Consider the following 12,725-nt stretch of genomic DNA (forward strand, 5'->3'; position numbering starts at 1 on the left):
TGATTAAATGAGTGTCTATGAGTCACTTATAGACAAAGGATTACTGCTAAAAATGGCCAATTAAGTCGACTATCACCTTAAATGCCACATTGAAGTAATTAGTAACAGTTGTAAACATGTCTTGTAAACTACCCATTTAGCTTTCTGCCGGTTTTGCAAAATCTTGAGTTAGCACATTTTCAAATTCCCGATTTTTGAAATGACAAATTAATTGAATACATTAGGGATGCAGCTATCAGGTATTTCTGGTATTGTTAAAGCACATTTTTAGGCCATACAAACAATTTACGGGCGCTGTCTCAAATTTCAGGCACAAAATTATAATTCGGAAGCCCTGATGTTGCCTGCAAATGATGATAACTAAGAAAATTTTCATGCTTTGCTCATTTTCCGGTCATACAAACGAGATAGGTTGCCAGATTTACAGATTCTGTCTCAAATTTCAGACACAGAATTCAAATTCTGAAGCCTTGATATTGCTTGTATATGATGTTAATTAAGAAAATTTGCATGTATTGTTTATTAAGTTAATAGGAGTCCTTAAACTCATTTAACCAAGTAATGAATGATGATGGAGGTAATCAACCAGCAAGATGATTTTCCTCACTTTTTTTTTTGGTTCGTTTTGCAGAGGTGAGTACTGTCTTTCAGTATACTGTCTTTCAAGCAACTAATTTACTCACAAAATCTAGCTTTCTTTTTTTTCACTTGTTCTAACGCCCTTTACGCACACAGGCGTTGAAAATGATTACAAGAGCTCCAATTGAAGAAGAAAAACGGATGATTTTTGAAACGTGCAAATGGTCACCACCAGGTGTCCCCACCATTGAGTTTTCTCACTAGCGTGCAGTACTGTAGTACTGTACAGTACATGCAATATTTGCCAATAAAGGAAATTGAGAGAAAGAAAACAATTTTGCACGAGGAAGGAACGGAGACGTTCATTGCATCGTCACGTGAGGCACTTCTCTGCTTTCATGACCTGAGAGCTGCTGGTAGGATGGGAATGCGCATGAATCATTTATGCCTGCCTTTAAGTGGAAGGAAGAGGTGACTCAAAGGAAATGTTGAAATGCTAAGTGCTTTGGAGACAGCAGGCCATTTCACCACATGAGCGCTGGATTCTTCCTTCTAAAAATCTAGTCAGTCTCAGCAATAACTTCAGCACACTACATGCCTTCATTTTAATTTGTACTAGGAATTTTGACCAGTAATGCTCAAAATGGCTACAATGCTGAATAGGAAAGTTGTAGTAAAGCTGTTGTCCGTTATTTGATTTTGTCCTCTACTTTGTTTGGTGGTGAAGCATACCATAAGACACTGAAAGCGCTACTCAATATACTGTAAAATGTTAGCAGCTTTTTGCCCACTGACAGTTGGCAACTGTCCCGTGAATCCAGAGTCGAAATAAAACAAAGTACAGAGCCAGTGATTCATGCGTTACGTGCCCTGTGCAACTATACAACATGCTGGAGGCTGAGCGCATAGCAGAGAGCTCTAAAAATAGCGCTGGCCTGCAAGAGCGGGGTTAGTATGTGCATTAGTGGGCTGGCACGCAACATGAACAGTCAGAAGGAAGAGGAAGCACGCGGCGTGCGACTTCATCACCACTTGTGCTGGTACATCTTTCATTTGATCCGCCTCTGACAGATGATTGGTCTGCACAGGGTGACCTCCAGCTGTTCACGCTGGCGCAATCGGTCCTCTCAACATGCTTCACTTATGTCGTTCTCCAAGCTCTTGAGAGATGAGAACACTCGCGTCACAATTAATGAATGGGTCAGATGGAATACATCATAGGTTTTACATGATACTCTCCGTTTTCGTAATATTCCTGTGTGTTAACAAGGATGGACTTGAACGTTGGTTCAGCCAGCTAGCTTCTTTTATTGAAACTAATGCTTTAACAACCTCAGCTATCACAAACTGCTGCTAACAGCCAACTGACGTCTGCCCTCTTGTCCTGATATGGTAATTATTTTAATTAAGAATACGGCCAATATAAAATTAAATCTTCCTCAAATGGTGTCGAATTTGAAAAAAATCCGATTTTTAAGTTACTCTTTATAGAATGCAGCCATACTTTAGGCCTTCATTGTAGGGGGGAAAAGTGCGTCTCATATTTGGAGAATTACAGTACTCATGATTTAGTTATTATCTAAGCTAAATATCAATTTTGCAATACCAACAAAATATGCCAGTGCTAACCAGTTAGCAAACTGATTAGCATTAGAGCGCTAGAGAATACAAATTCAAGTCAACAAATAATATTATATGTACATTACACATTTTTTTACACGTTTAATAGTGTGCTTAGTACATTTATGACGTCAAATGTGTGCGACGACGTTTCCTCGCCGGCCATTTTTTTTCAGGCGTAAGCAAAACAACCGCAGTGGCACCTGGAAGTCCTCCCTCGTGAGAATGAAAACCATTTTTTCAATCATGTGCTGACATTAAATCGAGCCTTAAAGACGCCACGGCGAATATTCTCAGGAAAACTCGTCTTCTAGATCATGCCCTACGATCCCGACCATCCTCCGGCTAAAAAATTTAAGCCGGGGTCCGTTTTGTTTCGCCTCGACAAGCAGAAAGCTGGCATGCTGCTTCCTGGGAAGGCAAAAGCCACCACGCCGATTGATGTCCAGAGAAAACAGCTTCCCATTTATCAAGCGAGACCTCAGCTTTTGAGCCAACTGAGACAACTCCACAATGCTATTCTGATAGGTAACGTGTTAACGAGCACGCGCTATTGGTACAATGCTGAAAATCATTCGTTTCTTCTCGTTTTATTCCCGACGTGTCGTCCAGTCTGACAAAAACACACAAGTTTTAGTTTTTTAAACTACTGTTAGCCAATGTATCAATTTTTGTTGCTATGTAAGTAAAAGTCAAAAAAGAATTTCTTGTTTACCTTTGTACTTCAGCTGCATTTACCTCAAACCATACATACAATACCAAAACAATACTTCTGTTCAAAGTATCAGTACTCTTGACCCCTGCTGCTTAACTGATCTCTTCTTTTAAGCTATGCTTAAAGGTGGCTTGCATTTTCCAGTGTAATTCTATTATCAAATGTATTTCTATCCAGTACTGAAATGTGATCAAGTCTGAGGAATGTCATGTGACATCTTTATTCTTGTTGACGAAACCCAATTTGTGTTGTTAGGGGAGACGGGCTCAGGGAAGACCACCCAGATCCCCCAGTATCTGTATGAGGCCGGGATCGGACGCCAGGGCCTGGTTGCTATCACCCAGCCCCGCAGAGTCGCTGCGATATCGCTGGCCGGGAGGGTGGCAGAGGAAAAGGGCACACAAGTTGGCAAGTTGGTACGCCCCCTTCACCCATCCAACAATGGGCAAATCACAATTACAACCCAAGTTAATTTCTATGCTACCAAGATCCTACACATTTTCATGAGCTGAATAATTCATAGTACTGTTTATTGTCAGGTGGGCTACACCGTGCGTTTCGAAGACGTCACATCACATGAAACAAAGCTGAAGTTTATGACTGATGGAATGCTCTTACGCGAGGCCATTGGTGACCCGTTACTGCTGCGCTACACTGTGGTCATTCTGGATGAAGCTCACGAGCGCACTGTGCACACGGATGTGCTGTTTGGAGTTGTCAAGACAGCTCAGCGCCAACGCAACCAACTTGGCAAGATTCCTCTGAAAGTATGTTTTTCAATTCAAGAAAATGTGTCCTTTTTCAATGACCTTTGTATTTTTCAAGGGAACATATTGCAAGGCCCTAAATGAGTGGTTTTGCCTAGTTATTTGTTGTGTAGATTTTGGATTTTCCGCAATTGTGTCATGTCCCCCTAAATGCCGCGTTGATCTGGAGGTTAAGACAAAGTCCTTGAAACCATGACTATTTAACAACCCGGTAAATAGTCAACAAGGTTATTGGTGAACACTGTTATGGGTTTGTAATACGCCTTAAGTTTTTGTCAGAATGCCGGTCGTTTTTGTATTGGCTTGGCATGCCCGAGTCTCCTGTAGCTGCTGAAGTGAGGACAAGGTGTACGGTGCAATCAAATGCACTCATACTCATACAGAATATAAGGCTATCGGTGCGTTAAACTTTTATAACTACTAATCGTAATTCTTAATGATGTCATTATTGTTTCATTAAAATTTGCTTCAGGTCCCTGAGATTGACTTCCAAAAAAAGAAAAGTTCCTCAAAATTTTGAGTATATTATATATTGTATATATTGTTGCCTTGTAGTGTGAATTTTTTTCCCCTTTTTTTAAGAGTTCCCAGATGTCTTAACATGTCTGTGACTTTACCTTCCTTGTAAAGCATGAGCCTTTTGCCTCATTTTTTTTCAGTTTGTTCTTTTGTTTAACCCGGCCAGGTCATTGTAATGTCAGCTACAATGGATGTGGACCTGTTCTCGGAATACTTCAACAAATCACCTGTACTGTACCTGGAAGGCAGGCAGCATCCCATTCAGATCTACTACACCAAGCAGCCTCAGTCCGACTACCTGCAAGCTGCTCTTGTCACTGTGTTCCAGATACATCAGGTAGTCGCCAATGAGGAAACAATCAGTAAATAATCTGCATTATTTTATAGAATATGAGCCGTTTGAACGTGTGCCTCTTGTCTGCACAGGAAGCACCTCCATCGCATGATGTATTGGTCTTCATGACCGGTCAGGAAGAGATTGAGGCTTTAGCAAGGACATGCCGGGACATCGCCAAGCATCTGCCTGACAACTGCGGACCTATGCTAGTTGTCCCTCTGTATGCGTCGCTGCCTCCGACGCAGCAGCTCAGGGTCTTTCAGGCAGCTCCAAAAGTAAAGAGACGAGAGACAAACAGACAGGGATTTTTAAATGAAGCTTTGTGCTCTGTCACCAAATGTGCTTCTCTTTCCTTTTTCAAGGGTTGCAGGAAGGTTATACTGTCAACCAACATTGCAGAGACATCAGTGACGATATCTGGGATCAAATATGTCATTGACACAGGGATGGTGAAGGCCAAACGTTTCAATCATGGTGAGCTAATGCAGTCGCTTATTTTTTCTCAGGTCATTCATTGATGAGTCATTTCCAAGGCTCCAAATATGCAAGTGGTTTGGTGAACCATTGACTTCATTTGAGGAGCGGTTTTCAAATTTTTTGGAGCACTTTTATTTTTGTAGGTTTAGCAAAATAACATGCAGTGCAGGGTATTTAGCAGCTTTCCTGTACTGCGCAGGATTTGTAAGGTGCATGTGGTAAAGTCACTGGTTCAGAATCCGGATGGCTTGTGGGTAGAAGCTATTATTGAACAACAATATGGCATTATTACCAGTTAGTTTTCTTTTTACTATTAATACAGTTGTCAGCGTTTATTGCATTGATAGACTATTATTCTCAAATGAGTTTGAAATGTCTGACCGCATTTGAAAGCGCCCTATGACCCGCGCTCACATCAGCAGCTACCGGAAACTTGACCCTGTCAAGCTAATCGGAACGTAACCAGCGCTCTAAGGAGAAACGTCAAAATAAAAGCTTGATAAGTCTGTTGCATTGACGTCCATGTATTATTTTGAGGCGTGTCCGGTTACAGTATGTTGTTGTTCCTCCCCTTCTTGCGACTGTGGCTTGGAAGAAGGCGTTTATTGCATATGTATTACCGACTAAATCTAATGACACCGGGCACCTCTGAACACAAATGAACTGTTATTGAAAAACCAATTGGGACAGACGGCGAGCAATTTATTCTCTGTTTATTTAGTTTGTCCAGATGTTTACATGAGGCATGAAACCCAAAATTCACACAGCTAACCACTTATTTCCAGCCTTGCATCTCTCCATCCTTAAGTTTGAGCCCGCTACATCTTGAATATAGTCGCAACTCGTAAAAGTTATGCAAATTGTTAATATTTTGGTTGTTGATGGTCTCCCAGACAGCGGCCTGGAGGTCCTGGCAGTGCAGCGGGTTTCGAAAGCACAGGCTTGGCAGCGAGCTGGACGCGCCGGCAGGGAGAACTCAGGAATCTGCTACCGGCTCTACACGGAGCAGGAATTTGATCAATTTGCTCCTATGACTGTGCCTGAGATTCAGAGGTAATATTGTTGTTGTTTTGTTTTGTTGTTAACACGTTTATTAGAGTGGCCTGTTGTTTTCTAGGTGTAACTTAGCTGGTGTGATGCTACAGCTCATGGCGCTAGGGATTCAGGATGTAATGAATTTTGATTTCATGTCAAAGCCATCCCCAGGTAAGATACAACACCTACCTCATAAGCTGTCGAGCGGTTCCAGACCCCTCCTAGTAACCTGCAGCTGTACCGCACCATTGCAGATGCTATTCGGTCAGCAGTGGAGCATTTGGAGCTGCTTGGGGCTGTGGAGAGGAACAATGGGCAGGTTTTCCTTACTGCTTTAGGGAAAAAGATGGCAAGCTTCCCTCTGGAGCCAAGATATGCCAAGGTAGTACTGATTGGAATGTTTACATTTTTATACGTACAGTACATAATCTATTATGTTTGAACACGAGTTAATTACGTCCCTGGTTCTTTTTGGTGCTCTAACTACTTAATCAGTGTTTTTAAAGCACGCAAATACTATCAGCCATTCGGCCACTAGATGGTGCACCACGACAAGCAATATGTGTGGGTGTGTGTGTGTTGTCAAGACAGTCTCTGCGTACTGCTGTGCCTTTTGCACTTTGCAATAATTCTAATGAAACAATTTACTTATTTATTAGTTATGTTCCTTAATTGGAGGTCCCCAGCCAATTTTATTGCCGCTACTGCTCTCAGGATCCAGTTTCATAGAGTATATGAAGATAATCGCATCCTATGTAGCCAGGTTAATGTGACAAATTTTCCACAGATGGCATTTCGTGTACCCAGGCACGTCAATGTGACATTTTCATGCTTTGCAGACCATCCTGCTGTCCCCCAACTATGCTTGCTCTGAGGAGATTGTAAGCATCGTGTCTTTGCTGTCAGTGGATAGCGTGCTGTACAACCCTCCAGCACGGCGAGAAGAGGTTCTTGCCGTGCGCAAGAAGTTTGCATCCAGCGAAGGAGATCACATGACGCTCCTCAGCATTTACAGAGCATTCAGGAAAGTCAGTGGGAATAAGGCAAGTACTGGTTGTTAGTACTGTGCCACGGTTATTTCGCAGAGCTGTTTGACTGATTATTTTTGTTGTTTTTATTTTTGTTTGGTAAAGGAGTGGTGCCGGGAGAACTTTGTCAACAGCAGGAACATGGGTCTAGTGAAAGAGGTCCAAGGTCAACTCAGAGAAATCTGTCAAAAGGTGCATCAATACAAATCCTGTTACATTAATTCCCTGCCTAATTGTTTTTCAAGATTCGGGTCCTTCATGTTTTTTTTTTTTTTTGGTTGTTTTTCTCTTTCAACATGTCACACACAAGATGGCTCCAAAACCGTAACAAAATTCCAACAACCAACCTTTTAGCCAAGCGGGGAATTGGAATATAGTGTCTTAAATTGGATTATAAAATCAAATCACAAAAAAGAAATTGTTAAAATGTGCATTGACATATGGAATGAGAAGGTTAAATTGTTCTGATGCAATTTTTTTGGCTACCGATTCTAACACCGTGCGGTATTGGCCCATGCCGGATCAGTACCACCTCATTGTCAATTTTATTTTTCTTCAATTCTAAAGAACTGCATACTTGCTTGAATGTGAATCAGGCATGTTATTACCACCCTTTTCATGCCGTATTGGGGCACTTCCTGATACTATTATCGGAACAATCAAAAACTGATTTGAGATCAGTATATTTTATTGTCTGAATATGTTCCACAGATTTTTTTTTTTTTTAATTACTACGATTAGAATGGTAATCGTACTGAATGTCTGGTGAAAATGGAGCCCTATTCCTAACCGTTACTCTCGTGTTTTTGCTCTTTTTTCCGCCAGTTGAACTTAAAGCTTGAGTCATGCGGCACAGACACCGGCAAGGTTCGCCAATGCCTGGCCCACGGGATGTTCATTAGCGCTGCCGAGCTTCAGCCCGACGGCAGCTACTTAGCCCTGGACAGCCATCAGACGGTGGCCGTCCACCCTTCGTCCGTCCTTTTCCAGGCCAAGCCGGCGTACGTGGTGTTCAACGAGCTGCTGCACACCTCCCGCTGCTACATGAGGGACTTGTGTTTGGTAGATGCCGACTGGTTGCTCGAAGCAGCGCCGGAGTATTTCGGCCGCAAACTGCGCCCCATCAAGAGCTAACCCCTTGGGTTTTAGTGCTCCTTAATATTCCAGGGATACAGGGGGTCCTTGGTTTAGGCCTCCAGTGGCTGGGCTAACCATTGGACTGACTGAAGGTAAGATATATTTTTAATACAGTTCTTTATTTGTTTCTATGTATGGCCCAAAAAAAGTATCAACAGTGTTGCCATAAGTTACTGTATGTTCCGGCCAACATTTAGAAAAGAAAAACAAACAAAAAAAACAATCAGGTAATCCAAGGACCCCCCCCCCCCCCCCCCCCCCCCACCCCCAGTAGGACTATCATAGTAACTGAAGGACACCTGAAGTGACAAAAATTTGGAAGAAAGGATGTTGTAATACTGTATAAACAGTAGTGACTGATTACACTACCTCCCACTTGAGTCTTAAACCAGTATCACTGCAGCATGACTGCACAATCATGTCTCACATCACACTTGTCAATTGGCTTTTTTATCCTGTGTTCAATGGCTAAACAGGGATAACGTTTCTTCACATTTGCTCGTGTTCTAAGTCATGAATCTCAGACTTAAGTAGAGTAGAAGTAGTTGGAAACCAAATATTCACCAAAAAAAAGTTGTCAAACTTCCAAAGAATGTTTATGTTTAGAAGAGACTGCGCCTTGTCTTGTACTGACTTTATACAGTGTTTTTACACATGCCGTGGCTGTAGAATTGAGTCAGTCAATAATGTATACACACTTTTGAAAGCTTTTGACAAAGTGTTCTGGCATGTCGTTATAAGGAGAATTTGTGATATCTGCACTCACTTGTGCATGCTGTTATGACATTTTTTTTCTAAATATAGTACTTGAGAGCGAGACGCATGAAAGCATCACAAGGTTCTACCTTTTGAGCTTATATTTAGTAAACGCAGAAAACGAATGCTATGCATGGCGAAGGAAATACAGTACTAAATGATCTGATCCTTCAGTTTTTTTCGCCCTCTGCAGGAACTAAATCACAGACTGAGAAAAAGACATGGAAGTTTTTTTTTGTGATTTTCTACACATGACTCAGGATTGTACAATAGTTCAAAAAACTTTACACTATGAAGACCATGTAAGAACTCTTTGCCATGTTATAATAAAAGTGATGCTCTTAGAAGGGTTGATTTCGAGTTCCTAACTCATCACTTGGTCCAGCCACTGTTTCACTTTAAAAACACTTGAGCCAATTTGACACAACCTTGTGGATTATTTTCATAGAAAATTACCCAATTTTGGAGCTTGTCTTGTTCAACACGACCCAACTTTGGGAGGTAGTTTGTGCAAAAGAACACAAAAATGTTGAGTCAAATAGTCAATTTTAAATCACTCATGGCCTAGTTGCTCAGGTTAATGACAGTTTTTTTTTTTTTTGCAAAACATAATAACGACCCCAAATAAAGGAAAACATATCCTGTCACCCAGTCCTAGCTATGTCTTTTGAACGCTGCAATGAAGAGCAGCAAACAGAATATTTTTGTTGTCCAGCACAAAGGCACCTCGACCCAATAATAATGCGAATCAAGACGGTTCAGTTAAAATTGGTGTGAAAGTATTTCACAATCCAACTAAGTTACTCTAGCAATTGATGTGAAGTGTCCAAATGTAATCAAAATGCGTTCAGTCTTAATCACATATGATTAGGATACGAACGTCTAAGCGTTTGGCTTCGAATAGCACATACATTTCACACGCATTATAGTAACGACGTACAGTTTAGTGCTGAATGAGGCATTATCCTTCAGTCTATAAAGCTGCAAACAAGTTTCACATCCAATATGGTGGCGACGTCGACGTACGTATTTCGTGCGCTAGAGCATTCCTTCTTCCGCTACGTCATAGATATTACTTCCGGCGCAAAGGGTTTAGTTACGACAGGTCAATGTGTCCTTCCACACACGTGCGATACGGCATCCGTCTCCTCCTGTAGCCTCTAGTCATAGTTACCGAGTCGAAAGGCTTCGTTTTTTCCGGATTTTTCCAACATGTTTAAGTCAGTTGTCCGCGCAGTGGGAGCCGCTCTTCGTCTCCCGACGACCTCCGTATCCACGGCACAGGTTCTTCCGCAAAGTTGCCCGAAACTGTGTTCGCCGAACACGGCCACGGCTCGAGCATTCACCCGTTCCCTCTGGATGATGAACGGCAACGGAGCGTCCGGATACAGGCCTAAGCTGTTCTCTTCCAGCCTTTCCAATCCTTCGGCGTCGTGTGGATGCGGCGCAATGCATACGGAAGGTAAATACCACGTGAAAGAAAAAAGAAAATGCTGTCGACTTTTTCTGTGACCTTTTTGCTTAATTCTTCCAAGTTTCTCGACATGTAAATTCTAAAGGTTGCAGTCATTGGAAAGCATGCTAAACATAAAGGAGATGGTTATATTAAAGTATTTGACTTTAAATTATAAGTGCACAAGATGAACAAAGTAGTGAGTCGAGGACATTAAGGTGATGTGTGGTTGGGATGAAACAAGTTCTGGACTAATTCGAGAACCTCAGTTAAATCAAATGTACAATGCATTTTTTTTTTCTTGGCCCTGGATACCTGCTTATGAGTCTACACGTCAGAAAAATGATGTCAAGCCAATTGCAGCTACAGTTGTTAATGGCAGCTGGGAGAAGACCAACCAGAATAACTTCGTTAACCAGCAAAACATAGCATTTCTGAGTAAACTCTTCTAAATCAAAATTGGTAGAAGTAAGAAGCATAGCAAAATATGTCTTAATCTGCTCATGTGTTCGGGAGTAAGGGAAGCAAGAATGCATGGCTAACTAATATGTCATAAAAGTCCAATGTCACTTATTTATCCTACTACAGGTGACAAGGCATTTGGACAGTTTCTGTTTGATGAGATCAAAGAGGAGAAAAAGATTCAGAAAAGCGGAACCCTGCCCAAGATATCCGGAGGTTGGGAACTGTCTCTGGACGGTACAGAGGCTATTCTTACCAAACGCATGGCAGGAGAAAAGTAAGGAAACGATGCCTTTTCTCATCAGGGCTGCATAACTATTCATCGCGTCCTTTTTGTCCCCCTTTCAGAATCACAGTCACCTTCAATGTCAATAACAGCATTCTGCCAAACTTTGAGGACGAGGCCGATCAAGGAGAGCAAAAGTCGGGGGAGGAGGTAACCGACGTCAAGAGTGGAGTCCTATTTTGGGATCCAGATGTCAAATAATAAGCCTGCTGCTTTGTCCTTGCAGCCTGATATTTTGTCGACACCCAATTTTGTAGTCGAAGTTACGAAAGAGGCCGCAAAAGACACGCTGGTGATCGACTGCCAATTCCTTCAAGACGAGGTACACCCAGTAAATGTTCTCGGGGGACAAAACGAAAAGTGGCATGGGGGCGCAAGTCCATAATTTTGGTCTGCTCTGTCCAGCTGGCACATGGCGAAGGGGAGGAGAGCGACATCTTTGGGGTCTTTGAGGTCAGCTTCCAGCCGGAAGGCGACCCAGAGTGGAAAGAGACCAGCTACACGCTCACCAAGGACTCTCTGAATGATGTGAGTTTCACGCAGTTCATCGCTCCTATTCGCCCATGCGTTTATGACATCTCCTTACCCATAGTTCCAATTTCAACATGTTCCAAAAAATTCATGCCATGGGGGCTCGATTTTTCTCATTCCGAATATAGTCACAGTTTCCCTAAATTCATTGTTTGTCACTCTAAAAATAACCTGTCCGTTTTTGATGATTTGCCCTCAAGATCCATTCCAATGGCACATTTAACCCCTGGTTGTCTGGATGTTTTTCACTAACCTGGCCTTATCAGATTTTCAATCTGTCCAAAATTTACAGTATTTCCAGTTTGTAATGGCAGTAAATGAGACCGACATGGGCTAAATTTGACTTCTGCATGGTGTACCCCTCTACCTCCTGTTTGCAAGTATTTAGAAAGGATGGCTGGACAGCATTCTGAAAGTCGACATGTTTTGACAATCTATGCAATATTTTAGTCTCATAGTGTTTTTTTTTTTTTGCTTTCCCTTCGATATCATTTTGATAAATATGATTTTCATAATGTATATGTCTGGATTTACATTGAAGGTCAAATCACAGAACTGTTTCACTGATGTTTAACTGTAAATGGTGTTTGTGCCGTTCACCGTTTAAGAGAAATCACAAATTGTAACAATAACACCTCCAATAATAATTTGTCTCTCCCACCTGCAGTCTCTCTATGATCACATGATGGACTTTCTGGCCGATCGGGGAGTGGACAACACCTTTGCAGATGAATTGATTGAGCTGAGCACTGCCATCGAGCATCAACAGTACATCAAATTTTTGGAAGAACTCAAAACCTTTGTGAAATGTAATTAATCTATTTATAGTAGAAGTGTCCATTTTGTCCAGTTTCAACTAACGGAAATATTTGTAGCACTTGAGGATCAGAAAGATATGTGAGGTACAGTCGGTACATTACGGATGTGTGCTGGAGGTTAATTGGATATAATGTTTTTCTATTTAGTTCTAAATGGAATTAAAGAGTTTTGCAACATCTAGTGATCATGTAGTTTTCAACATGT

At 41.7% G+C, this 12,725-nt stretch overlaps 2 protein-coding genes across 2 annotated transcripts; both read left to right on the forward strand.

The window, feature by feature from the left end:
• The first annotated feature begins 2,353 nt into the window (after window positions 1-2,353).
• On the forward strand, window positions 2,354-9,324 carry dhx33 (DEAH (Asp-Glu-Ala-His) box polypeptide 33). Its single transcript, XM_088440049.1, has 12 exons — window positions 2,354-2,727; window positions 3,170-3,330; window positions 3,454-3,681; window positions 4,367-4,537; window positions 4,627-4,812; window positions 4,900-5,011; window positions 5,908-6,067; window positions 6,132-6,220; window positions 6,304-6,431; window positions 6,889-7,092; window positions 7,183-7,269; window positions 7,903-9,324. Exons 1-12 carry the CDS (start codon window positions 2,517-2,519, stop codon window positions 8,209-8,211), a joined length of 2,046 nt encoding a protein of 681 aa, XP_088296175.1. The 5' UTR covers window positions 2,354-2,516; the 3' UTR covers window positions 8,212-9,324.
• Window positions 9,325-10,026: 702 nt separating this feature from the next.
• On the forward strand, window positions 10,027-12,697 carry c1qbp (complement C1q binding protein). The gene is made up of 6 exons (XM_088440050.1): window positions 10,027-10,432; window positions 11,012-11,162; window positions 11,234-11,321; window positions 11,398-11,493; window positions 11,577-11,699; window positions 12,370-12,697. Exons 1-6 carry the CDS (start codon window positions 10,183-10,185, stop codon window positions 12,517-12,519), a joined length of 858 nt encoding a protein of 285 aa, XP_088296176.1. The 5' UTR covers window positions 10,027-10,182; the 3' UTR covers window positions 12,520-12,697.
• Window positions 12,698-12,725: the final 28 nt, after the last annotated feature.

This window comes from Hippichthys cyanospilos, chromosome 18, assembly GCF_059441005.1.
Source record: "Hippichthys cyanospilos isolate Australia breed blue-spotted pipefish chromosome 18, RoL_Hcya_1.0, whole genome shotgun sequence".
In the NCBI taxonomy this organism is placed as follows: Eukaryota; Metazoa; Chordata; class Actinopteri; order Syngnathiformes; family Syngnathidae; genus Hippichthys; species Hippichthys cyanospilos.